The sequence below is a fragment of the Artibeus jamaicensis genome, unplaced genomic scaffold, assembly GCF_021234435.1.
Source record: "Artibeus jamaicensis isolate MK-2021 breed Jamaican fruit bat unplaced genomic scaffold, CSHL_Jam_final contig_889, whole genome shotgun sequence".
In the NCBI taxonomy this organism is placed as follows: Eukaryota; Metazoa; Chordata; class Mammalia; order Chiroptera; family Phyllostomidae; genus Artibeus; species Artibeus jamaicensis.
Genome location: NW_026522005.1, coordinates 6,032,247 through 6,056,561, shown reverse-complemented (window position 1 = coordinate 6,056,561; position 24,315 = coordinate 6,032,247). Strand labels below are relative to the sequence as shown.

Below are 24,315 nucleotides of genomic sequence, written 5' to 3'. Positions count from 1 at the left end.
TAAGGGTCTTGCCAAGATTTTATTTGCAGTACAGATTGTTAACATTAAAAAAATTAATAAAAATCACCCCATTTTCATAAAAGCAAACATTATGCATCAAGTTTAAGAGGTTTCACAGACACTTGGATGAAAGTTTAGTGATCTATAAAGTACCCAGAGCTGCCAAATATTAACAGTGGTTTACAATCTATAAGGGTTTATAGATTGATGATGAACTATGTAACACCTCTCAGTAGCAACTCCTTTAGAAAGGAATCTTAACTACTGTAAGAAAGAAACTATAGTTACCATCTGGCAGATTCCAATTTCTAAAAATGACGGTACATTGGATCGTTAGTGTGGCTGAAGTATGTATTATCAGAATTAAAAAGAATTTTAAGACCCACAGAGACACATACCACAGCCAACTAGGATTCACTGAATCTTTTATTTGGAAGCCAGAGGTGGCTCTACCCTACTTTTCCGCACTGCAAATTACCCTCACAGCCACCAGAAGTTCTCAGAAAAGTCACCCCTCCCAGGCTTCCACAATGCCCCTTCATCTTACGTTGTCTTTTTCCTATCCTTACCATCAATCTTAACTTTTCTTAAAAAAATTTAAAATCAAACAAAACATCTCTATCAATAGCTAGAAATACACACCACTTTGAGATATTGACTGCAAATAAAAAACCATGCCCTTAGAATTTTGTAAAGATCATATTAAGAACTATACTGCTCCATCACCCTTTCTAAGATAAAACTATTTAAAATTTTTAGAACTTACGGGTTGAGCTATAGTTCCAAGTAGTAAATAACTTCAGAGCTCTATAGTAGGACATTATTAACATTTAAGAAATATATTTGTTACCTACCTAACAATGACCATATAGTAGCTAAGAGATTAATTTAACCATGTTCTTAACTATGTACATATATTCTACTAATCCATGAATCTTGAGAAGCATTTATTCACTAATGGATTTTGTTTTTTTTCTGATTAAAAATCTTTTCATCTTATTTTTTCTGCAGCTTAACTAGAAAGTTATAATTTTTCTCCTAAAAAAAAAGCAATGACGTCCTTTCTTAAATATTGCCCTCTCGGATTTTCTTGTCAGCCTGCTTCAGGGAAATCCATGTGTTCAATATACTTGCTCGCAGTTTGGCCCACACCAAATGGTTGTTTAATCCAAATATCTGGGCTGCAAACTGAGCTGATCCTTCTGGAGAAAGTATGGTTGAACAGCCAAGACCTATTGGTTCAGAAAGGAAAAGAGAAAAAATTGAGTTGTCAATTAATACTGAAAATAATACTTAAGCAAACTATTTTTTAAAATATTTTATTAATTTATTTTTAGAGAGAGGGGAAAGGAGGGAGATAGGGGGAAACATCGATGTATGGTTGCCTCTTGCACACCCCCAACTGGGGACCTGGCTTGAAACCCAGGCATGTGTCCTGACTAGGAACCGAACCAGTGATACTTTGGTCCACAGGCCAGCACTCAATCCACTGAGTCACACCAGCCAGGGCTCAAGCAAACTATTTTATACTCAGAGAAGTCCTGTTAGACAGACAATAAAAAGCTACCAAATATTACCAGTCTCATCTCAAGTAGTTACCTGCAGAAGGAGTTGCTACCCTTGCTGCTGGAGTGGTGAGGCGACTACAAGAGGAAAGTAATATTTATCTTTACTGCCATGAGCAGGCGTTTTACACACATCGTCTATCATTCTGCTTTCTGAATCCACTGGCAAAGAAATTCACCTTTCTCAAAGTTCTTTTTACATATACAATCCCTTTAAACCTTTGGTGAAGGACAAGAAAAATAAAACAAGGGACAAGGTTAAGTGGGCAGAAGCACCTGTTTTCAGACAAACTTAAAGTATGCTAATTGTTTTGATAATATCCTTGATACTAATTTTGTCTTTAAACTCAAACTATTCTATTATTTTTAAGTGGCAAAAAGTCAAATCCCAAGAATAATCATAGTAAGTATCTGGTTATAAATAAATTCAATAGTAATAAGATCTAAAAGGCCACAGAACAAAGAAGTAACTTCCTGAAGGGCCACATAATTTCCCAGGTAGTTTCATGAGGTGGTACTATTCTGTCTGTCACTAAAGTCAAGGACTACAGCTTTCATTTATGGATCTAAAAGCTCCACTTTCGTAATATTCTTGGAATTCATCAGGCTCTTTACTCTCAATATACTATCCCCAATAAGAACAGATTAAAGTACAAATCACAAAGTTTCTTTATTAACTTGTATAAATACATTAATTTTTATAGCTCTACCACTTATCTGTCACAGCAGTCACTTTACTTAATTTTAATGTCATTATTCCAAAGATAATGTCATTGAAGATGGGAATGATAATGTTGACACAAGAGACATCCAAACTTACAGAGAATTTTTTTGAGTTTATTTGAGCCACACTGACAATTGCCAGGAAGCAAAATCTCAATGGATGGAGAAAATGGCCCAGATAATGGCAGTTTTACCTTTCACTTTATATACTACACATTAGAATCAAAGGGCAAGACATAGGGGCTTCTACAAAATCCATTGGTGATAGATTAGGGAGGTGGGAGAAAGGAAAGAGGGGGAAATCTCTGAGACTGGATAAAAAGTAAAATGAATAGACACATACTTCTTTTACACTGGTGGGTATAGAAGAGCTGACAACATTTACAGCATATAGAGATGGCAAAACAACATAAAGAATTTCAGTGGTCTCTGGTTATGCTGGGAGATTGTGCCCTGAGGGGTCAGGACAAAGGAGATTACTCTGACGTTCCAAAGGTACGTTATCATAGGTGCAAAAAGAGAACAGGCAGGCTCAGTTAAGGTAAAGACTGACCTTTACCAAGAAAGATATCAGCCTAGGACAGAACTACCACAATGAATTGCTGGTAGGAAGTTTTACTTTCAGACCATCCTATGTGGTTACTTGAGTTCTCCGAGTCTGTAAGGTTGCCATGCAGGCCTCCTCTGAGCTTGTTGGGTTTAGTGCGTGGCCCTTTCCATTGACAATAACTAGTAGCTATCTTACGTGAGGATTCTATGAGTTAACCCAGATAAAGTGCTTGGAGCAGTGCTGGGACATAGTAAGCATTCAATTAATGTCAGCCCTTATTAGGAGTATACTAAGTAGAGTGTTCTACTCTACTAACTGAAAAACCTGTGCCTACCACACAGGACTCCCTTTCTGATACCAGAAAATCTTAATTAGCAAAAATATTAGATTATCTAGAGAGCACACCATAAGAGAAAGAGAAATGAAGTTTTGGGATTTTACTCAGGCCACTGCAATACTGCTCCTCAAAAATCCCCAGTTCTAGTGATCATAATGTACAAACCTTTGAATACCTATTTCTCCCTAGATAAAAACTGCTGAATTTTACCACATTCCTATGGATAGCTTTTTCAAAGATCCATGGATGACACTCACACTATTTCTCTAGTATAGATTTGCTATTCTAGAGGAATATAAACTTTGTTCAGAGCTATAGATTTTTAACTTGAAAAGTTAATATAATGTCTCTCTGAAATTGTTTAAAAAGCAGTAAAGGGAACAAAGAAAACAGACATAAGCAAAGTTGAAAGGCAAAGAAGTGGTCACTAACTGGCATGACCAGAAAACGTAACCCTAAACTGGAAGCAGGGAAAGATGAGAAGCAGCCTGACTGACATTAGAAAACCAAGTCAAAGGTTGAAGTCAGTGGTACCAGACACATTAGGAGGGTGGAGTGGGGGTGAAAATGGGGCTAAAATGAAAACTGAAAGTCAAGAAGTAGTTTGGCCCTCTGGTCCCCCCTTCCCCAATCTAAGTACCTAAGCAACTGCCTCTTCTGGGTCACGACAGTTTTACATTTTTCTGAAGGCAAAACAGACTTGTCCCAACTTCTGTGGACCAGTGAACCACAGGGACAATGGAGGCAAGGAACGCCATGGTGGAATGAAGGGATTAAGTTTACAGACATATATTAAGATCCTGAGCTTCCTGAATGTCAGCAGCCAGGTTTATACCCCCAGGTAAAAGACTGAAACTAGAAAGGTACTGAATTGTTCTGGTCAACGCACGAGAACAGATGTAAAGACACTGATAGGAGGGGCCATTCAAAGAACAACTGTATCAGATCACCCCGAAATAGGCCCACTTTTGACAAGCCTCATCCACCCGCACAGAGCTTGACTAGTTTGTTACAGTGCCCAACTCTAAAAAAACCAAGGCAAGAAACCAATATGAAAGACACAGTAATAATGTCAGAGAGATAAAAGATGTTATTGCCAAGATTAAACAAGAAGATGCTTGGGGGATGGAGGGAAACCAGAGCAAAAAAGAGCCCTTGGAAGTTAAAAATACCATATCCAAAATGAAATACTCAGTGGAAAGGTTGAAATGTAAAGTTGAGAAAATATTCCAGAAAGTATAGCAACAAGGGAAAGAAAACAGAATAATATTAAGGAGGCCTAAATTTGAATCATGAATCTAAAATGACAGAGAAAATGGAAGAGGAAGGAAATTAAGTAATTCAAGAAAACTTCCCAGGCTTTCTTGTGGTGCCTTGGAGGCAAGTCTGCTGCTCTGAGATGAAGCTGAACATCTCTTTCCCAGCCACTGGCTGTCAGAAATTCACAGAAGTAGATGGTAAACACAAACTTTGTACCTTTTATGAGAAGTGTATGGCCACAGAATTGCCACTGAGGTTCTGGGTGAAGAATGGAAAGTTGTGTTTCGAAATAGTGGTAGGAATGACAAAGTTTTCCCAGACAGCAGGGTGCCCTGACCCATGGCTGTGTTCACCTGCTACTGAGTAAGGGACATTCTGTTACGAACCAAGGAAGGCTGGAGAAAGAAAGTGAAAATCTGTTCGGGGTTGCAGTGTGGATGCCAATCTCAGGGTTCTACACTTGGTAAAGAAGGGGAGAAAGACATTCCTGGTCTCACATACTTCTGTGTCTTGTTGCCTGGGGCCCAAAAGAGCTGGCAGAATCCGCAAACTTTTCAACCTCTCTAAAGATCATAATGTCCACCAATATGCTCCTAAACAAAGGAGGGAAGCAACCTAGGACCAAAGCACCCAAATTGCAGCATCTTGTTACTCTACATGTCCTGCAGCACGAACATCAGTGTATTGCTCTGAAGAAACAGTGTACTATGGAAAATACGGAAGAGGCCACAGAATGTGCTAAACTTTAGGCTAAGAGAATAAAGGAGATCAAAGAAAAATGCCAGGAACACACTGCCAAGAGATGTAAGCTCTCCTCTCAGACCTTCTACCTCTAAGTCTGAGTCCAGTCAAAAATGAGATTTTCTAAGAGTAGCAAGTAAGAACAGGCATCCAATTTAAAAAAAAAGAAGTCTTCCCAGGACTAAAGAATCAGAGTTCTCTACATCAGAATGTACAGTTCTACATTAAAAGCTCTCACTGAAAGCCCAGAATGAAAATAGACTCACCAAGACACATCTTTGTGAGATTTAAGGATAGACAAAATACCCTGTAAGTGTCCCAAGAGGAAATTCATAAACAAATGAAAAGACTGAAAAAACTTAAACACTAACTAGATATTAGATGATTTTTAAAAGTTACCATTAATTTTTCTTAGGTGTCATACTTATGATTTAAAAACTTGAGTCCTTACCACTTAGAGGCATGTTTGAATATTTAAGTATGGAATACCTAAGATCTGCTTTAAAATAATCCAGAGGAGGGCTACTAATGTAACAAGATGTTAATTGCTAAAGCTGGGTAATGGGTACATAAGATTTTATTATTCTAATATTGTACATGTTTATTACTTTTTAATGAAAGATTAAAAAAAAAACTCAGTGTATCTGCCCTGGCTGGTGTGGCTCAGTGGACTGACTGCTGGCCTGAGAACCAAAGGGTCACCAGTTCAATTCTCGGTCAGTGTACATGCCTGGGTGGTGGGCCAGGTCCCCAGTAGGGGGTGCAAGAGAGGCAACCACACAATGATGTTTCTCTCCCACTCTTTCTCCCTCCCTTCCCCTCTCTAAAAATTAAAAAAAAAAAAAGAAAATTCAGTATATCTCACCACTGGGCAGTCGAAGAGAAGACCACACATCTTGAGCCCCCCAGTCTGGAGTGAGAGGAGGACAGCTGATAACTGGATATGCAGTGTTACCAGACATCACTGGTCCCAAACCATTGCTTCTGCCGGCCACAGCCACAAATACTGTAGGAATGCCATCCCCTAGGGAAAGTTTACAATTATGCTAAATATTTAAAAGCTATTTAAAGACAGGTTAAAAATAAAGGGGCTCTGCTCAGCTCCTTTGGTTCTTTATCAGTCTCCAGAAAATGCATAAATAAGACATTATTAAATACATTTTTCAAAGTACAAGACAAGCTTCACTCTGCCACTTATTGTATGTCAAGTAATGAGGAGCCTGAATGGGTTTGAGCATATTCAAGGTCTACAGTATAGAAGAGAGAAAGAGGGTACAAGGTGCTAGTGAGATAATGGCTCAAAGGCCCCTTCTACCGTTGCCATTTAGGCTCACCGAAATGCAAAATGACAACGTCCGAACCACCGTCCTTCAACTTGAGATTCAGGGCATTTCTTTAAACAAGAGTTCAAGGCAAATTCAATATATTACCCAAATATTTAAAACCATTCAATATATTTTCTAACATTATCTCTTAAAATATTTTATGATAAAACTTATAAATCATTACTTTGCATTTTCCTGGAGAGTTCTGGCTTTTACTACCTTATCAGAGGGTTCTGGAGACCCTCCCCCCCTACCAAATTAATAATTTTGCTCCTGTAGCTTCATCCTCAGGCCTCCTAAAATTGATATGGACCCTATTTTCTGTTGAAACAGGTAAGAAATAGTACTTGAAGGGCTTATTAGGTAAAGACTAATTCTAGTTTTTATCTTCCTTCTGTGCCTAAATGTTCAAATCATTCTCTTTGATCCATTCTTTTATGAACTCCTACAACACCTTCAACTCTTTGGAGGTGAGTATCGTAAAAGCCTAGAATATCAGTTTCCCCCACTTGGAAATGGAGCTTTTTCAGCATTATTAGTCTAAACCAAAATTCGTTGGCAAAATCAGAAGAACATAGTCAAATGCTCTAGCTATGTGAGGTTTACCTTCATACTCTGCTTTAATCCTCAAAGTTTCATCTGGTCCTTTATGGGCAGAGGTTACCCGAAGTTCACATGGAATGCCAAAATTTTCACAGGCTCTCTTGATTTTATCACTGTGACCAAGATCAGAAGTCGAGCCCATCAACACTACAACCCTGCATTGACTTTCTGGTTTCAGAAGCAACTGGAAAAAAAAAACATGGATATGGCAAAAGAAGATAAGGACAAAAAAGGGTATGAGTCAGTTTACAGAGCTACAGTTAAATTTTTTTAAATTCTCACCTGAGCACATTTTTTCATTGCTTTCAGAGAAAGGGAGAGAAAAACTGATGCAAGAGAGAAGCATCAACTGGTTGACTCCCATATGCGCCCGGCCCAGGAATGGAACTCACGACCTATGTATGTGCCCCGATGAGGAGTTGAACCTGCAACCTTTTGACTGCGGGATGATGCTCCAACCAACTGAGCCGGCCCAACCAGGGCCAGAGCTACAGTTTACAGTAAAATTATGCCAGAATATTTTCTTTCTAAACAGACCAAACTTAAGACACATAGAAAATGAGATATTATTTCTCAAAATGACCTATAAAGTTCTTCATAACTAATACTTAATGAGTATAATTTTTAATCAGATAAATGTTTATTATAATAAGTAAGGTAAATATTCAACTTCTAATTAATATTCAGGAAGCTAGAAATACATTTTATTCTAAGATTTTTAGTATATTCTGTTTAATGAAAAATTTAAGGCATAATCAGCCAAAATACAGAGGTCATTTATAAATCTTTGTAAGTTACCTGCACAGAATTCAAATGTGTATTCCTATGGATATGATTCCTACGGATATGGATCTTTCTAAAAGGAAGTTATGACCTTGGGTAACCACAAACGTTATTCAATTTTTACAGAATTATAGTTATCAAAATACAACAAATGAAGTGACATTTAATGTCACATGGACCTCCAATTCTAAACCCCGCAGATGGAACTCATGCTAATGGAACTCTGAGTAGCAGTGGAGAGATGGGTGGGAAATGTAAGCCTTCTCCTGCAGAGGCTGGGTAGAAACCCTTGTTTGTGGGAGGTGTGTACTGGCAAGCTTAATAGCAGGGAATCCAGTATGCCAATGAGGATAGTTCAGCTGGTACATATCATAAAAGTACTCTCTCTTAAAATTACTGAAAAAAGGAAAGCGCTGCCCTCTCCCTTTTTGAATCAAAGAGTTCTTGGAGAGATACGTAACACAATATGGAGGTACTACACAAAGCTTACCTCTACTCTTTCAGCAACCCACTCAAAATTTTTCTTAACCATCTGGAGCCCTTCAGGAGTTACTTCCTTGAGGTCACGATATGACTAGAAAATAAGATAGAAAGTTTAGAATGTAAGTATTCTATTAGTAACAGCCTCGCTATCTGAAATTTGGTTTGCGCTGTGGGTTCCAGATTAGGAAAAGCTTGCATAGCAAAGGATATATCTGAAAATGTATCCGAGCCTACATATTCATTTCTTGGAGTTAGATTAAACAAAGTTTAGATAGTGAAGTTAACTTCTATTTTTATTTAAGGATAAGTGCTTTCTGCACTAGCACTACAACTCTCATATACATTAAGTATTGAGAACCTTGTCCTTATTTGTTTTTCATTGTAAAGAACAGAAGTAGAACACAGTACAATCCAGAAGTTTTGGGACAGATGTCCAGATGTGCCACTTAATTGTAATCGTAAAGACATCCATCCTCTCAGAACCTCATCTTGAATCAAACAAGCGTAACACTCGCTGTGTCAGTGCACTGAAATAATGAGAAAGCTGCATTGTGTGTGTGAAGTATTACTTCTACCCCTTTTTTCAGGATATAAGAAATATTTTTCTTAAAAAAAAAAAGTCACTAGTAACTCAGGTCCATATCCTAAGAAATAATAATTGCCATCTTTTTGTCCCATTTTCTCTTTCTCCTGTACCCCAGTCTGAAAGGATAAAAAACCCCTAAGTATCACCTACCTGTTTGTCTTTCTGTTGGCTTCGATCTCCTGATGGCCAGAGTCTCCAAGAATCATTATCAATAACATCAGCAAGAACAATTTCTTTGGTGGTGACATCAACACCAAATTCAATCTAGAAACAAATCACCAAAGAAAAGTTTTTCAAAACTATACTACTGAAGATATTTCTCAGTTGTAATTTTTTACTTTCAGATCTCCATTTTATTATTTGTACCTTCATATCAACCAGTGTACAGTCCTGGGGCAACCAGGATTTCTCCAGTATCTCAAAAATAGCCTGTGTAGCATGACTCATGATGTCCACCTCAGTCTGGCCTATAACAAGTCCAGCAAAGCAAAATTTTGCAGCAATGAGCTGTTCCTCAGACCACTGTGGATCGTTATTGGCATCATCCTGAAAATAAAGTATAGAATTAAAATCAATTTAAATATAAGATTTCTGAACTTTTCTGATAATCTGAAGTCCTTTTCTTGAGCATGAGTTCCTCAGAAATATTCATTTCCTCTGCAGATTCAATTTTTATTTAAAATATCCTTTAATTCACAGCAATTATTTTTAATTTGTCTACTTTCAATAGCTACTTTTAAATTCAAAATATATGGGTCAGTAACTTATTCTAGGTCATAAAGTATTGAGAGAATTTGCTCTCTATAAACTAATTTAAACAGTTTAGAAAGAGAAAAGCTGTTTCAATAAAGAAAACCAATATAAAAAATTTTTTTGAATTGCTACTTTTCTTTCTAGTAACTGCTAATTTTAGTTCATTTTATTGGTCAACTTGGTCAAAGTTGGATAAATAGATTTTCACAAGTGTTTTCTTTCAAAAAGTTGAACTGTCATTGCTAATAGACGTATACATTATTAACATTTTTGGAATGATAACTGCAATATAAAAAACCTGAATGTTTACATTTTTTACTTGGTAATTATGTTTGTCGCTATATTACAGTTAAGACACAGACACATAAAATAAGTACCTTAAAAAACATCTCCACTTTAGGAGGGTAGAACTTGTACCCTTCCTTGACACCAGGATTTCTTTTGAGGAAAGAACCAGTTGCTACTCTTCTACAAACCCATTCAATTGGAATCATTTCACACTTAGGTGCAATGAAAGCTGTCTCCCCACATTTTCTGGTGAAAGCAGTTTTGATACCTATATATTAATGATAAAAGGTAAAAAGGCAGCCATTAAAATTATATTTTAAAAAGTAGATCTGAGGCATAATAAAACTCAAACCTTCACAAAAATCAAAACAATAACCCTATGTAGCTAAATGCATTACCCTTAAGTGGCTGTATCAAAAATAAATTTAATACGGCTTTCTCCCACTTACCAAAATCTCAGGACTATTTTAATGTCACATGGCAAAATACACACTGGATCAGAAAATCTGAGTCCCAATGTCTTTACTACGCATTAATTACTTTATTCATTAAAAAATTACTTACTGAGTACCTCCTCTGCCAATGCATACTTAACTTTGCACAAAGCACATAACTTATCTAAGTAGCAACTAAATTACCTCTAAATCAGATCTGGTTGTGGGATTCTCATATCCTGTGCCCCATTAGTACATAGGCCTTGTAAAATATTGATCTACTAATCACAATCAGACATAGCCTTAAATTTTGGGTAGCCCTTTTTCTCTTAATATTGGAAGCAAGTAATCCTTGAAAAACTATCCAACACGTAGTAGTAGAAACATAATCGCCCATTGGCCAAGAGCAAATGAAGTATTTGTCCTTCCTCTTCCTTTTCTCTTAATCAACTGTTACTGAAAAACTAAGACAAAGAGCTGACTTATGATGTTTAAAATGGGACCTATTTTATGTGGTAGCCTTGGAAAATAACCATCTTTCTAAAAACAGTTACAATGTTTAATTATGAACCATATGATCCAGCATTCCACTTCTAGTCATTCTGGGTGCTAACATTACAGCCTGAAGATGATTTTGTTAAACTCACCCAGATGTTTTATTTACCATTAATGCTACAGTATTACTTTACACTGTGATGCAGTAACACTTCCAGGAGAGGTAGTACTGCAACACTTCCAGGAGAGAAGAATGAAAGCAGGGACTCAAACAAGTACTTGTACACCAATGTCCAGAAGATCATAATTCATAATAGCTGTTTTCTCTCAAAGAGAGAAACAGCCCAAGTGTTCATCATGAGGTGAATGGGTAGATAAAATGCAGTATACACATACAATGGATTATTAGTCAGTCATAAGGAGGAATGAAATTCCGACACCTACTACGACATGATCAATCTTGGAAACACCATGCTAAGTGAAATAAAGGACAAATATTGTATAACTCAGTCTACTTATGAGGTACCTAAAACAGGCGAATCCATAGGGGAATGGAAAATTACTATTTAATGGGTCAGGGTTTTTGTCTGGGATCATGAATGTTATCAAAATGGACAGTGGTGATGGCTACAGTACTATCAAGAACTGTACACTTAAACATGGTTAAAGTGATCAATTTTATGCATTTATATTTCATCACAAATTAATTTTAAAAACAGTCCTGACCTACTTTATGCCAGGAACTGTCAATTCATTTTCTTCCTGTTTATTCCTCTTAACACTCGATAAGGTAGATAGTATGATCATCCAACAAAACAGGTAAGGACACTAGCTGCGTCAGGCACAGAGGTTATGTCAGCTAATGGTAGGTACAGCAGGGTTTCTAACCCACACTGACCTCTGTGGGCTGCCCACTTAACCATTATGTATACTGCCAGTCCTAGTGGTGTATCACAACAAAAGTAATAGTAGAGCACTACTGTGAATTAAAGCATCACCTGGAAACCCACATTGGCTTAACACAATAATGTTCATCTTGAGGCCAGAATGTTAGTAACTCCATTCCCAATCTAATCCTCTAAAATCATTTTTTTCTTAACAGGAAAGGATTGAAGACCTTTGATCTTATGTATGTATCCACACACAAAGGGAAGCTACATTGTAGGAAACTGCACTGTGCTGTTTTACTTGTTATCTTATTTAACTAAACATAACATTTTCCAAGTAGGTATTATTATTTACATTTTTTTTGCATATTTTCTTTCATCTTCAATATAAAAATGACTACATAAAAATTCACCAATTTTGATAAGTTTTTTTTTTATTTTTAAAATTTATTTATTTTTTTGAATTGATTATGCTGTTACAGTTGTTCTATTTCCCCCTCCATCCTGCCCCCCCAACCCCACCATTACCCCCCTTTAGTTTATGTCCATGTGTCTCAAGTCCTTTAGGTTCTATATTTCCCAAACTATTCTCGCCCCCCCCCATCTATTTTCTATCTACTGTCTATGCTACTTGTTTTCTGTACCTTCTCCCCCCATCTCCTCCTCCCACTCCCCTGTTGCTAACCCTCCTTGATATCTTCATTTCTATGTTTCCACTCCTGCTCTAGCTGTCCTTTTAGTTTGCTTTCGTTTTAGGTGTGGTTGTTAATAACTGTGAGTTTGTTGTCCTTTCACTGTTCATGTTTCTTTAACTTCTTTTTCTTAGATCAGTCCCTTTAACATTTCATATAATAAGGGCTTGGTGATGATGAACTCCTTGAATTTGGTCTTATCTGAGAAGCACCTTATCTGTCCTTCCGTTCTAAATGAAAGTTTTGCTGGGTAGAGCAACCTTGGTTGTAGGTCTTTAGATTTCATGACTTGGAATATTTCTTTCCAGCCCCTTCTTGCCTGTAAGGTCTCTTTTGAGAAATCTGCTGACAGCCTGATGGGGACTCCTTTGTAGGTGATTGTCCCCTTAGCTCTTGCTGCTTCCAGGATTCTTTCCTTCATTTTAATTTTGGCTAATGTAATTATGATATGCCTTGGTGTGTTTCTTCTTGAGTCCAACTTTTTTGGTACTCTCTGGGCTTCTTGGATTTCTTGGAAGTCTATTTCCTTTGCCAGATTGGGGGAATTTTCTTTTATTATTTGTTCAAATAGTTTTTCCACTGGTGGTTGTGTCTTTCCCCCTTCTGGTACCCCTATAATTCGGATATTGGAGCGTTTAAAGATGTCCTGGAGGTTCCTAAGACTCTCCTCATTTCTTTGAATTCTTGCTCCTTGACTCTTTTCTGTTTGTCCATTATTTGCTTTCTTCTGGTCCACTGCATTGATTTGAGTTCCAGTTTCCTTTTCATCTCTATGGGATTCCTGTGGAATTCCATTCATTTCCCTTAATTTAGCCTCCATATGTTTCTCTAATTTGTGGCTGTAATCCACCAGATCTGTGAGGAAGGTGATGACCAGTGTTTTAAACTGTGCGTCTGAGAGTTTTGCTATTTCTTCGTCATTTAGATTTATCTCTGGGGCTTTGAGTTCTGCCTGCGACATTTTTGGTCTGTTCTGGCCCTTTTAAGTGGGACAAACGGCGCCTTGGATTCCCAGGTCGCTGGGTTGTGACGCTGTATGTGGGGGCGTGGTCAGAGTGGGAAATGGCGCGCCGCCGGGCCAGTCCAACCGCTCACTCCCTCACTCGCGCGCAACCAGGCAACCACAGTCAACTCGCTGCCACCACCTCCCCACTGTGTCGCTCCCCCCGGTGGGCTGCTCGGTGGCTCACTAGGTCCAATCCTGGGTTTGGAACCCGCGTGACTGGATTCGCGCGTCTGGATTCCGCACCCGGTCCGACCCAGCCCTCCTTTGTAACTCCTCACCCGACGCCGGTTTTCGCCCCTTACCGGTCAGGCTGAAGAATTTGTTGTTAGCGGACTTCCGAAAAGTTCAGTTTTCCGTGTTCTGGTTGTGTTTTCTGATGCTAATATTTAGTTGTCCCTAAACTTGGTTGTGTGAGGAGGCAGGCACTTCCAGCTAAACCTCCATCTTGGCGGAAGTCTATTATTTACATTTTACAGTGAAAGAAACGAACTCAAATAAATTAAGTAATCTGACAAGCAAGGTCATGCTCCCAGTGAGTAATGGCACCTGAACTTGAACTGCATGGTGCAGTTCCAAACGCTGTACTGCTTTCTCGGCATACCCTGCGGGTTTGACCAGTAAAACTGCATCGAAACAGGGTAAATAAATTAGTTGTATGAACAAGCAGGAACTCTGAGGAAGAATGCACGTTAAAAGGTCATTTTAATCTTTAAAGAATGACGGGCTCTTGGGCAGACATCTCATGTCAACCCTTAACTTGAGGGGTTAACTAGTGCCCAGTTTCAAGTGCTATTCTTTTTTAGACCTGTTCATCGTTAGTCACATTTGCTCATTTGTCTAAATAAGCTTGGCAGACTAGTATGCAAATCTATTGTTTAAATATAAACAAGTTACCTTTACCCAGAGGATCTCTCCTCTCACCCTACCCTCTACACACCTGCAGGAATCAAACACACAGAATCAACTAATGATAATAATCTCGTACAGGAAAAAAAGCTTCTAAAAAATGAAAGTGATTCAGTTTAAATGATATGTTTCCTTCTAATACACATGCTAGCCATTTAAGCAAATTTCATGAGTACATATGATGAGAAAAAGAACTCTCTCCATTTGTCTCAGTTGTTTACAATTTCAAAATCATCGAGATTACTAAGAATATGTAAATGTTACTGCATACGGTGAATTACAATGGCCATGTATCAGCTCACACGTTCCTGGGCCGTCCATGTTTAATGCTGCCCAGCTGTCCATCTGTGGTTTTGGCAACTGCAGAATTGTGATTCATAGTACTACTCTCACACCTCAATGAAATTATAGTGGATTTCTGTGTGTGTGTGTGTGTGTGTGTGTGTTGTAAAAACCTAAAGATTAAATGCTGATTTTTAAGTATCGAGACCAAATCAACAAATCTTGTCAGTATAATACATAATATTATTTCCATGGAAAAACAGTATTAACTATACCTATTATTTGTTCAGCATTTTATAGTTTGTTCTTGAGTGACAATGAGAAGACTAGAATTCTGATTCACTGGTGCTCATACTGGTGCTCTTCCCATTCTAATTTCCAGAAATACCTTAATTTGGAACATAAAAGCTGGTTGTAAAGATAGCAATTGTAAATAGAACACTGGTGGTCAACTAGCCACAGCATTTATTCAGCTATTAGCGAGCAAAAATTACACGAGGCTTAAGAGAACTCCTAATCTGTCGCCTAAAACTGACTTAACAATTTTTAAAAACCTAGGTCTTCCTTAATTTCACAATATATATAAAACCAAGAAAACTTTATGTTTCAACATATCCTGTGAGCCAAATAAGTTTAAGCTATGTTAAATGTGCCAAATACAGTACACTAAAGAGTACTTGTTCAGGGTAATGAATTTCCCTGGTCACCTCAGATGCAGGACTTTCAAAGTCAAAACCAGGAGACTCCCTAAACAAGTTGGAGCACCCTAACCCCAGAAAGCACACTGAATAGTGCTTTATTAAACAAGCAAATAAAACCTTGGGCCTGCACTTACCTTCCATTACTATGAAGTATACGATAAAATCCCACAGCTATGTACAACTACCATGGGTACACAGAAACAAATTTATTAACAATTTATAGTGTCAAGTAACTTTTTAAAATTTTAATGTATATGGGGAGGAGGAAATAACTTGGGAGGTTAAAAATGGTTCACTTATCTGCACTGTACAAGGAACTTAAAATTATGTTTGATGCTCTCTAGGAATTTCCTTAGTCAGTGGGAAACCACCAATCAAGGAGGCCTTAAAATAAGAATGTTGGATTGTACTACTTAGAAACTGTGGAAAGTTCCACTTACTTTGAATGCACAGTGGGATTTATGGTAGGGATGACAATTTAGGTTGGTAATTAAACATTAAAAAAAGATTTTATTTATTTATTTTAGAGAGATGGGGAAGGGAGGGAGAAAGAGAGGGAGTGAAACATCAGTGTGTGATTTGCCTCTGGCACACCCCCTACTGGGGACCTGGCCTGCAACCCAGGTGTGTGCCCTGACTGGGAATCAAACCGGAGATGCTTTAGTTTGCAGGCCGACCCTCAATCCACTGAGCTACACCAGCCAGGGCCTAAACATTTTTTTTTACCTTGTAAGTGTGAAATGGTACTTTAGAAGAGGCAAAATTATACCCCCCCAAAACAAACAAACAAACCCAAAAAACCAAAAAAACTATTCTGTACTGAGAGTGGATTTAATTTGAATTAGGTTATTTTGTGCAAGACACAATCTATCTTGACTGGAAACAAAAGTATTAAATTTCCCTTTGGATATAAGAAAGATTAATGTTTACTGGAAGCTCTAATAAATGAAAGGGCTGAGACTTTGGGGCAGGATGAAGGTACGGGTAAACATGGTTCACCTCCTCATACAACCACATCAAATTACAGCTAAACTCTAGAACAATCATCACTCAGAACAGTCAGAACCTAAGCTGAGTGAAGCCCAACAACTACAGCATTAAAGAAACTACAGCCACCCAGACTGGCAGCAGGGAAGATGTGAAATGGGCTGGTCCCACACCCATGTGTGGTGGATAAAAATTCAGGAGGGTTATCTCAGGAGTGGAGGAGTCACAGCCCCACACCAGGGTCCCAGTGCCAAGAAGGTGGAGTCACAGCCCCACACCAGGGTCCCAGTGCCAAGAAGGTAAGTCCCTATAACTTCTAGCCTCCAAAACCGGCAAGGATTGAATTGGTGGAAGAAACTGCTTTTCTTAAAGAACTCATTCACAAACTTCTTCAGACTCATTCCCTCTCAAGCACTAGCACTGAGGTTGCTTGAAAGGCATCAGTAATGTACAGGAACTGAGGTCTGGCCTCAAGGCGAGAGCTGGGGGACAGTTTTCTACCAGACAAAGGTATGCTGAAGCCACTATCCCTTTTCTGAACCCTCCCCACACAGTCACAGAGCTGACTAGCTTGGGGCCATCACCCTGGCTGACACTGTTGGTCCTACTCTGGAGATTCCCTGAGGTTTCTGTCCCACCCAAGTAGGGGCTCACCCAAGCCGCTAACAGTGATTTTTCCATATGAATGGCTGGTCTTGGCTCAGGCTTTATAAATTTACTAAATCCTCTCAAACAAGCAACCACTCGCCTCAGTAAAACCCAGCCCCAGTATCTCTTGCTAAGTGGGCCCAGGCCCTACACTAGCAACTTTACAGTGCGGCCTGGCCTGAGAATCTCAAATCCCAGCACACGTAGCAACCATACACTTTCTAGTTCATACAGGCGGCCCAGGCGGAACACAGGTGGGGACTGATCTTAGTCTGCACTACCCAGGAAACCAGAGTCTGTATACCTAGTGGACAGCTACAGACCACATTGGAGCACCGCCACCCTATCCCTGCACAGCTCATCTTCTGGTGGACAGAGGTCAGTAGTCAATGGTCACAGCCAGTTCCCACAGCTGACTGGCCTGGGCAAATCCCTCCCATGGTTCTGCCAACAACAAACAGGGCTCAACTATAAGAGGAGGGTATACCCAGCTGGAGTGATAGTGGATGCTATGCCACTGGACCCTACAGTACACCTACTACAGTAGGCTACACTACCAAGACAGGGAGTCATCACAGCTCTACCTAATACATAGAAACAAACACAGGCAGGCTGCCACAACCAGGAAACAAAGAAACGTGACCCAAATGAAAGAAAAAATCAAAGACCTAACAAAATGGAGATAAGCAACTATCAGATGCAGAGTTCAAAACAATGGTTATAAGGATGCTCAAGGAATTTAGTGAGGGCTTCAACAGTATTAAGAAAGATCCAGTCAGAAATGAAGGACACATTAATTGAAATAAACAATTTACAGGGAAACAACAGTACAGTGGATAAACCTGCAATCAAATCAATGATTTGGAACATAAGGAAACGAAAAAACAATCAGAACAAGAAGAAAAAAGAGCTCCACCACAAATGATAACAGTATAAGCAGCCTCTGGGAAAACTTCAAGCATTCCAACATTTGCATCATAGAGGTGCCATGAGGGGAAGAGAAAGAGCAAGAATTTGGAAATCTACTTGAAGAAATAATGAAAGAAAACTTTCCCTAATTTGGTGAAGGAAATAACACGTGCAAGTCTAGAAAGCACAGAGTTACAAGCAAGATGGGTTTAAAAAGGCCCACTCCATAATAAAATGCCAATGCTTAAAGATAAAGAGAGAATCTGAAAAGCAGCAAGAGAAAAGAAGTTACTTATCTACAGGGGAGTTCTCCTAGGACTGTCAGCTGATTTCTCTAAACTTTGCAGGCTACAAGGGATTGATTGGCAAGAAACTTTCAAAGTCAGGAAAAGCAGAGACCTGCAGCCAAGATTGCTCTACCCAGCAAAGCTATCATTTAGAATTGAAGAGCAGATAAAGGGCTTCCCAGACAAGAAAAAACTAAAGGAGTTCATCATCACCAAACCATATTACATGAGATGTTAAAGGGACTTATTTAAGAGAAAAAAGATCGAAACTACGAACAATAAAATGGCAAAAAGAAAATACATACCTACCAACAACTGCATCTAAAAAACAAAGAAAGGAAACAAGAACAGAGACAGAATCAGTGATACAGAGAGTGTTTTGATGGTTGCCAAATGGGAAGTGTGGTGTGAGGGAATGGGTGAAGAGGTAAAGGTATTAAGAAGTACAAGTTGGTAGGTACAGAATAGCCATGGGGATGTAAAGTACAGTATAGGAAGTGGAGTAGACAAAGAACTTATAGGCATGAGCCATGGACATAAACAACAGTGTGGGATTGCCTGAGGGAGTGCAGGGAACAGGGCAGAGGGGGCAAAATGGTAACAACTGAAATTGTGTGATCAATAAAATATAAATTTGCCCTGGCTGGTGTGGCTCAGTGGATTGATCGTGGGCTGCAAACCAGAGGGTTACCAATTTGATTCCCAATCAGGGCACATGTCTGGGTTGCAGTCCAGGTCTCCAGTGGGGGCCATGTGAGAGGCAATCACACATGGATGTTTCTCTTCTTTTTCTTCCTCCCTTCCCCCCTCTCTGAAAATGAATAAATAAAATCTTTAAAAAATAAGTAAATAAAAATTTAAAATATATTTACAAAAAAATGAAAGGACAACTGGGAATATTGGAAATAAAAGGTGACAAAGTCATTAAGTTATAAAATTAGAACTGAGATGACAAAGAGCAAAGCTTTTTTACAGATAAGGAACTGGAGACATCAAAGGCTGAGTGACCTAAGGCAAGGAGGCCACTGAAGGGAAAAGCTCAAATGTTTTACTAGCTGAAATTTCACACACTATAGACCAATCAGCTACTGACTGAATCGCGGCAGAAAACCCCATTATCCTAATTCCCCTTCCTTCACTTAATATGTTGTCCACAGAATGTTCTGATCTTGGTTTTAGCTTTCTAATAAACTTCTCTATTGGAAATAGTGTTTACTCAGTTTTGGAGTAGGAAGTAACCCTGAAGATCTTTAATCTTCTCCAAATCCCTCACTTGGGGAATGGCAGGATGAGGTGTGGCTAGTCTTCAAACACTTTTCAGAGCTTTCTGTATTAGCTCCAAGGAGTAGTATAGAGAATAACTCTATAGAATTCCAGGGATCGAATTTCATTAATTAGAGCTGTCTAATACCAGAATTGGCTTCCTTCATAGGTATGTTTCTTAAGCTCCTTCATAGGTAAGTCTCTTAGGAAAATGTTATCGGAGAGAGAAGTTGCAGGGAAGATACATGTGCCGGGCAAAAATCATAGCAAATTGTTAAGATTCCTCTAAACTAACTAAATGACAGTACTTACTAATTTCAAACCAAATAAAATGTTATAGTCAAATTTAAGAGTTTCTGGTTCGATTTAAATAAGCCTACTAGTGAGACACCTCTAAACAAAACACTGTTAATCCAAATAACGTCACCATTCTATCAAGAGATCAGAGTGTATTGAAGGGAAGGGGGGGAGGAAGCCACTTACCTCCGCAATGTAATAACTAAAATAAATAAGTAAATAACTTGTAACACAATGTGTCATTTTCTCCTAAAAAGGACCAATACGTGTATGTATGAAAGAGAATGTGAAGGGAGAGGCTATTGGGAAAGGTACTTACCTGCCTCCTGTAACAACTGGAAAATACAACTAGTAATTTTATTTGAGATTGCAGCTTTTCCTTCCAGGTGATTCTTTCTGGCTGCATTTCCTGCTGTAATCTGGTCCTTGGACTGCAGGAGGACTTTTCCAGGACTATCTACCAATTCATAGACTTCTTTTGTTTTACCCTCATAGAGTTTTTTACCAATGTTTAGTACTGTGGAAATAAAATGGAAACATCAAATTTCAGGAAGAAATTTCCTAAATATTGAAAACTAAATACTTAGGATGATGAATCAGTGAACATACAAAGTGGTTAAGTAAAAACTGCACATAAGTTTATACTCTACAAAGTACTTCTGCATGCATCATCCCATTTCATTCACACGATTTTGTAAATTATTATGTAAATAATTACAGAGCTTAAGAAACAAAGTTATCAAAAACATGGAAGTCACACAATTAGAAAATGGCAGTCAGACAAAATCCTAAATCTGAGATCAAATTTTACAGTCTTTCCACTACCAACCTGACTCTCACGGCAGAACTGAAACAGAATGAAGATCCATTAAAACTGAATAGATTAGTTTTTCACTTGGGGGGGGGGGCGGGCAGGGGTGTTGCTTTCTTCCAAATGGGTTCTTGATTCAAAGTCAATGTGCAAGAGGAGGCACCTCCACCCACCATTGGCCCATCTGCAAACAACCTTCCCTTATTTTTCAACCCTGCATCCCAATCCCCACATCCTTAACCCTTTCTCTTCACAGTTGGCAGTAAACTATGAGGATGTAAGGACAAGAGTATCCAATTCTGATGCAGGTTTTTAGCCCTAAAGAAAAGCAGACCCTCATCATTAGAAAAAATGATTTAGATGAAGATTACAGGTAACAGAAGTTTAAGTACTTCAAATTTCCAAAGGGAGAAATCATTAATTTTCCCAGAACACTGACTTATTCTTGGTTATCACCATTTTTTAGTGTACACGTGTCAGATAGTAGGGGTAAATACCGGTAAAAGGAGACTAAGTTCCTTCTATCAAGGGACTTGAGCCTGAGGGAAGGTAAAATTTTAGAGGGAATGTAAATTCTTGAGGGAATGTAAAATGTGAGAAACATACAGACTATGAGATCACAGATTTATAGCAGAGCCACCGAACCTAGTTCAGAAATCAAAGAAGTCTAGAACAAAGTGAGGATTCGGCTGAGATCTGAGAAATGATCAAAAAATTTAATCAGCAGCATAAATGGCACAATCTTTCCTGAGGATCTAATCACTCACTTGTGAACAAAATGATTATGTAAATATGACAAATGCAAGGTGAAGTAAAGCTGGTGGTTTTGAAGCAGTCCGAGGCCATCATGGAGTCAAAAGACTACTTTCAGAACACATACCCAAAGTCTGGACAGAAAACAGCAAAATTTTCAGAAGGTTCAATTATTAAATTTTTGGCAAGACTTGGGTTTGAAGAGTCAACACTAGATGTTCCTGTTTGCTTTCAGTGCCCACTGATTACAAAATTGGTTTCCAGGCACCTCTCCAACCCCTGGCCGCTTCTCGTTCCAATTATCCTGTTCCTCTACTTTGTTCCTTTTCCATATCCCAAAGGCAGTTCTGCGTGTTTCACAAAGTTCGAGGAAGCCTGGGTGCGCTTTGTATTTAACGCGCACTGGGCCACGTGTCCGCCCGCCCCAAGGCCTACAGGGGTGGGGCATTGCCCCGGGACGCTTACGGTCAGGCCCAAGGGGCGTGCGCGGGCCGCCGAGCCCAGGAGCCCAGGAGCCCAGGAGCCCAGGAGCCCAGGAGCCCAGGAGCCCAGGAGCGCCCAGGGCCGGGGAGGTGGGAAGGCAGTGGAGGGCAGGGGTGCCCGGCGGACTCCTGGGCGCGCCCGGCACTCACCCTGTGCTGTCGCCATTATCCTGGGTGGGCTGGGGGGAGCGGTCGCGCTAGGACTCTGTAAAAGAGTGGTCAGAGAGACTGACGAGGCGAGGGGAGCCGCGGCCCACAGACACTCCTCCGGCGGGGCGAGGTAACCTAGAGCGCGCGCCCGGTCAATAACCACAGCAGACCCACTCGGTCTCTGCCCACCCGCAGGGACTGCGACTCCCCAAGCGAGCGCGGGTACAGAGAATTCCCGCCGCGCAGGCGCAGCGACGTAAATTGTCTACTCCCGCCCTCGCCCCGCCTCCGCCCCGCCCCCTAGAAATGGGGAAAGTGGCGCGCTCCGAGGGCCCCCTCCGGTCCCAGCCGGACAGAATTTAACTGGCCTTGTTTCCTTCTCTGCAGGGAGAGCGGTTCTGAGGTTTGAGTGTACCAAGTGGTGTCGGACGGGGGAAGGCAAATAAGGAAGGGCATACGAAGTTTAAATCCCCTGGGAGAGGAATGACGTTAACCCAGTCTCATCACTTCAATCTATGGTGCTGAAAAATAACGGTGATTTCTACGTGCTGAGAAATCATCCTCACGCTGGGCTCCAGCGTAAGACTAGCCCCACCCCTCAGTGGCGTCACACCGCCCCTCAGCCGCAGAGTGTTTCTCTATTTCTCCCCCCACCCCCGCCCCTGCTCATTGGCAACCTAGTCACGCCTGTTTAGTTGGGGAAAGCACGCGCCGCCGCAGTAGCGAGGAGCTCGTCGCTCCTTGGAAGGAAGTTTACGAGGCGTACAGGCTTTGCGGGCTTCTGGTTGGCGCTTACACCCCGGCGGCGGGAGTTCCCTCCACGTGCTTCCTCTGGCAACATGGAGCTGGAGGAGTTAGGGATCCGAGAGGAATGTGGCGTGTTCGGATGCATCAGCTCAGGAGAGTGGCCCACGCAGCTAGATGTACCGCATGTGATCGCTCTGGGACTCGTGGGGCTGCAGCACCGGTGAGCAATCCGGTGAGGGGTGGGGGCGGCGTGGCGCGTGCTTCTCCATCAGCCCAGGCTGCCTTCAGTGGCCCGAGTTAGCGGTCTGCCTGCCGTTCGCCTGATAACCGCGGGGGCCCAGACCTCTCTAACCTGAACCAGTACCTGCCTGCCTTTCCGCCGATCTCTTAGTGCTCTTTAAGGACTCTCCCCTCCCACCGGTGTGTGCACTCCGAGTGCAGGCCCGTTTTAATTTCTCTGCCCCTAGAGCAGCACTTGTGATAGGCTTGTATCGGTGGCTGCTGGTGTTGGCGCAGAGCCTGTTTGCGAAGGCTTTTGATATGAAGGTAATCTTAGGTGTAGGAACTTAAGAATCCTTAGTTCAAACCCGAGGAAATAGGATTTACCGGTGTTCAAAAAGACCGATTCCGGTTCCTTTGACATGTCATATAAATTAACTGGGGGGAAAAAACCCGATTACAGAGAATGGTGCATCTGCAAAATTTAAAGGTTTACGTTCTAGATATTGAGAAGATTAGTGGTAAAAGAAGATACCAAAAAGTAACTGCCTTTAAAAGAAGGACGGAATAGTTCCTGTGTGGCGAGATTAACATTCTGAAAAATTGGTAGATCCTTTTGAGTTAAGTAATTTTGCTTCCATGATCTTTTACTTAAATACTATCTGACCTAACTGGAAGTTGATATAAACAGTTCTGGTGGGTTAAGAAATATAAACGTAGGTTCAATTTCATCACTGAAATTATTCCAAAGTTTCAATAAGGCAATAACTACAGCAACAACTTCTAGAACAATTGAAGATCCTGGCAATAACACTTCTCAGCAGTAGGGGTGCAACATGTATAAAGGCATTTTAAATGATTATGGTAGCTTTCCTTCATCAAGCTTAGAAGTCGGCTTTTTTCTCTTTCAGGGTCCCACATACTTACTTGAGTATGAGTTTCACATCTTGTATTCTATATTTACTAAGAGTCACTTAGAATCCCGGATGGATCGAAGTGGATTATTTTTAACTTGAATGAGTCTAATCTTGGCTGAGTTGACTGTAATTAAGATCTTGTTTTAAAATACATTTATGGAGAGGACTAGCTATATAATGCAAAGTCTACATGGTAGTCCATTGCAACATCAGTTGATAACATTCTTAGTAGTTATATTGGGTATTCTGTCATGGAAGAGGTGTGTAGAATGTAGGGATCTATAGAGTTGCCTGGTGGTCTGTGAAAAATATGAACTGACTTTGAGCTTTTTAAAAAATGTGTACTTTTTAGTTAAAATAACTCAAAGTTCATTCCCATGATCTCTTCATTAAATATGAAGGGTGACCCCTCCAAAAATCGGAATTATAGTGGGTGAGCCCCTTG

The 24,315-nt window shown here is 40.0% G+C and overlaps 2 protein-coding genes across 3 annotated transcripts in view; one reads left to right on the top strand and one right to left on the bottom strand.

Annotated features, from left to right (window-relative positions):
• Positions 1–22,567, bottom strand: PAICS (phosphoribosylaminoimidazole carboxylase and phosphoribosylaminoimidazolesuccinocarboxamide synthase). Of its 2 annotated transcripts, none has more exons than XM_053654942.1 (9): positions 22,356–22,567; positions 20,111–20,308; positions 10,087–10,265; positions 9,323–9,502; positions 9,107–9,220; positions 8,378–8,461; positions 7,108–7,288; positions 6,042–6,200; positions 1–1,232 (listed from the first exon to the last, which is right to left on the bottom strand). In XM_053654942.1, exons 1-9 carry the CDS (start codon positions 22,441–22,443, stop codon positions 1,066–1,068), a joined length of 1,350 nt encoding a protein of 449 aa, XP_053510917.1. In that variant the 5' UTR covers positions 22,444–22,567; the 3' UTR covers positions 1–1,065. The 2 variants fall into 2 exon arrangements, with proteins under 2 accessions (XP_053510917.1, XP_037018134.1); XM_037162239.2 differs by lacking the exon at positions 22,356–22,567 and adding an exon at positions 21,988–22,214.
• A 114-nt stretch (positions 22,568–22,681) lies between these two features.
• The window catches only part of PPAT (phosphoribosyl pyrophosphate amidotransferase), a 36,636-nt gene continuing 35,002 nt past the window's right edge, over positions 22,682–24,315 (top strand). Inside the window, exon 1 of the mRNA XM_037162259.2 lies at positions 22,682–22,954. Coding sequence (XP_037018154.1) covers positions 22,827–22,954 — 128 coding nt within the window. The 5' untranslated portion in view covers positions 22,682–22,826. The remainder of the gene's footprint in view (positions 22,955–24,315) is intronic.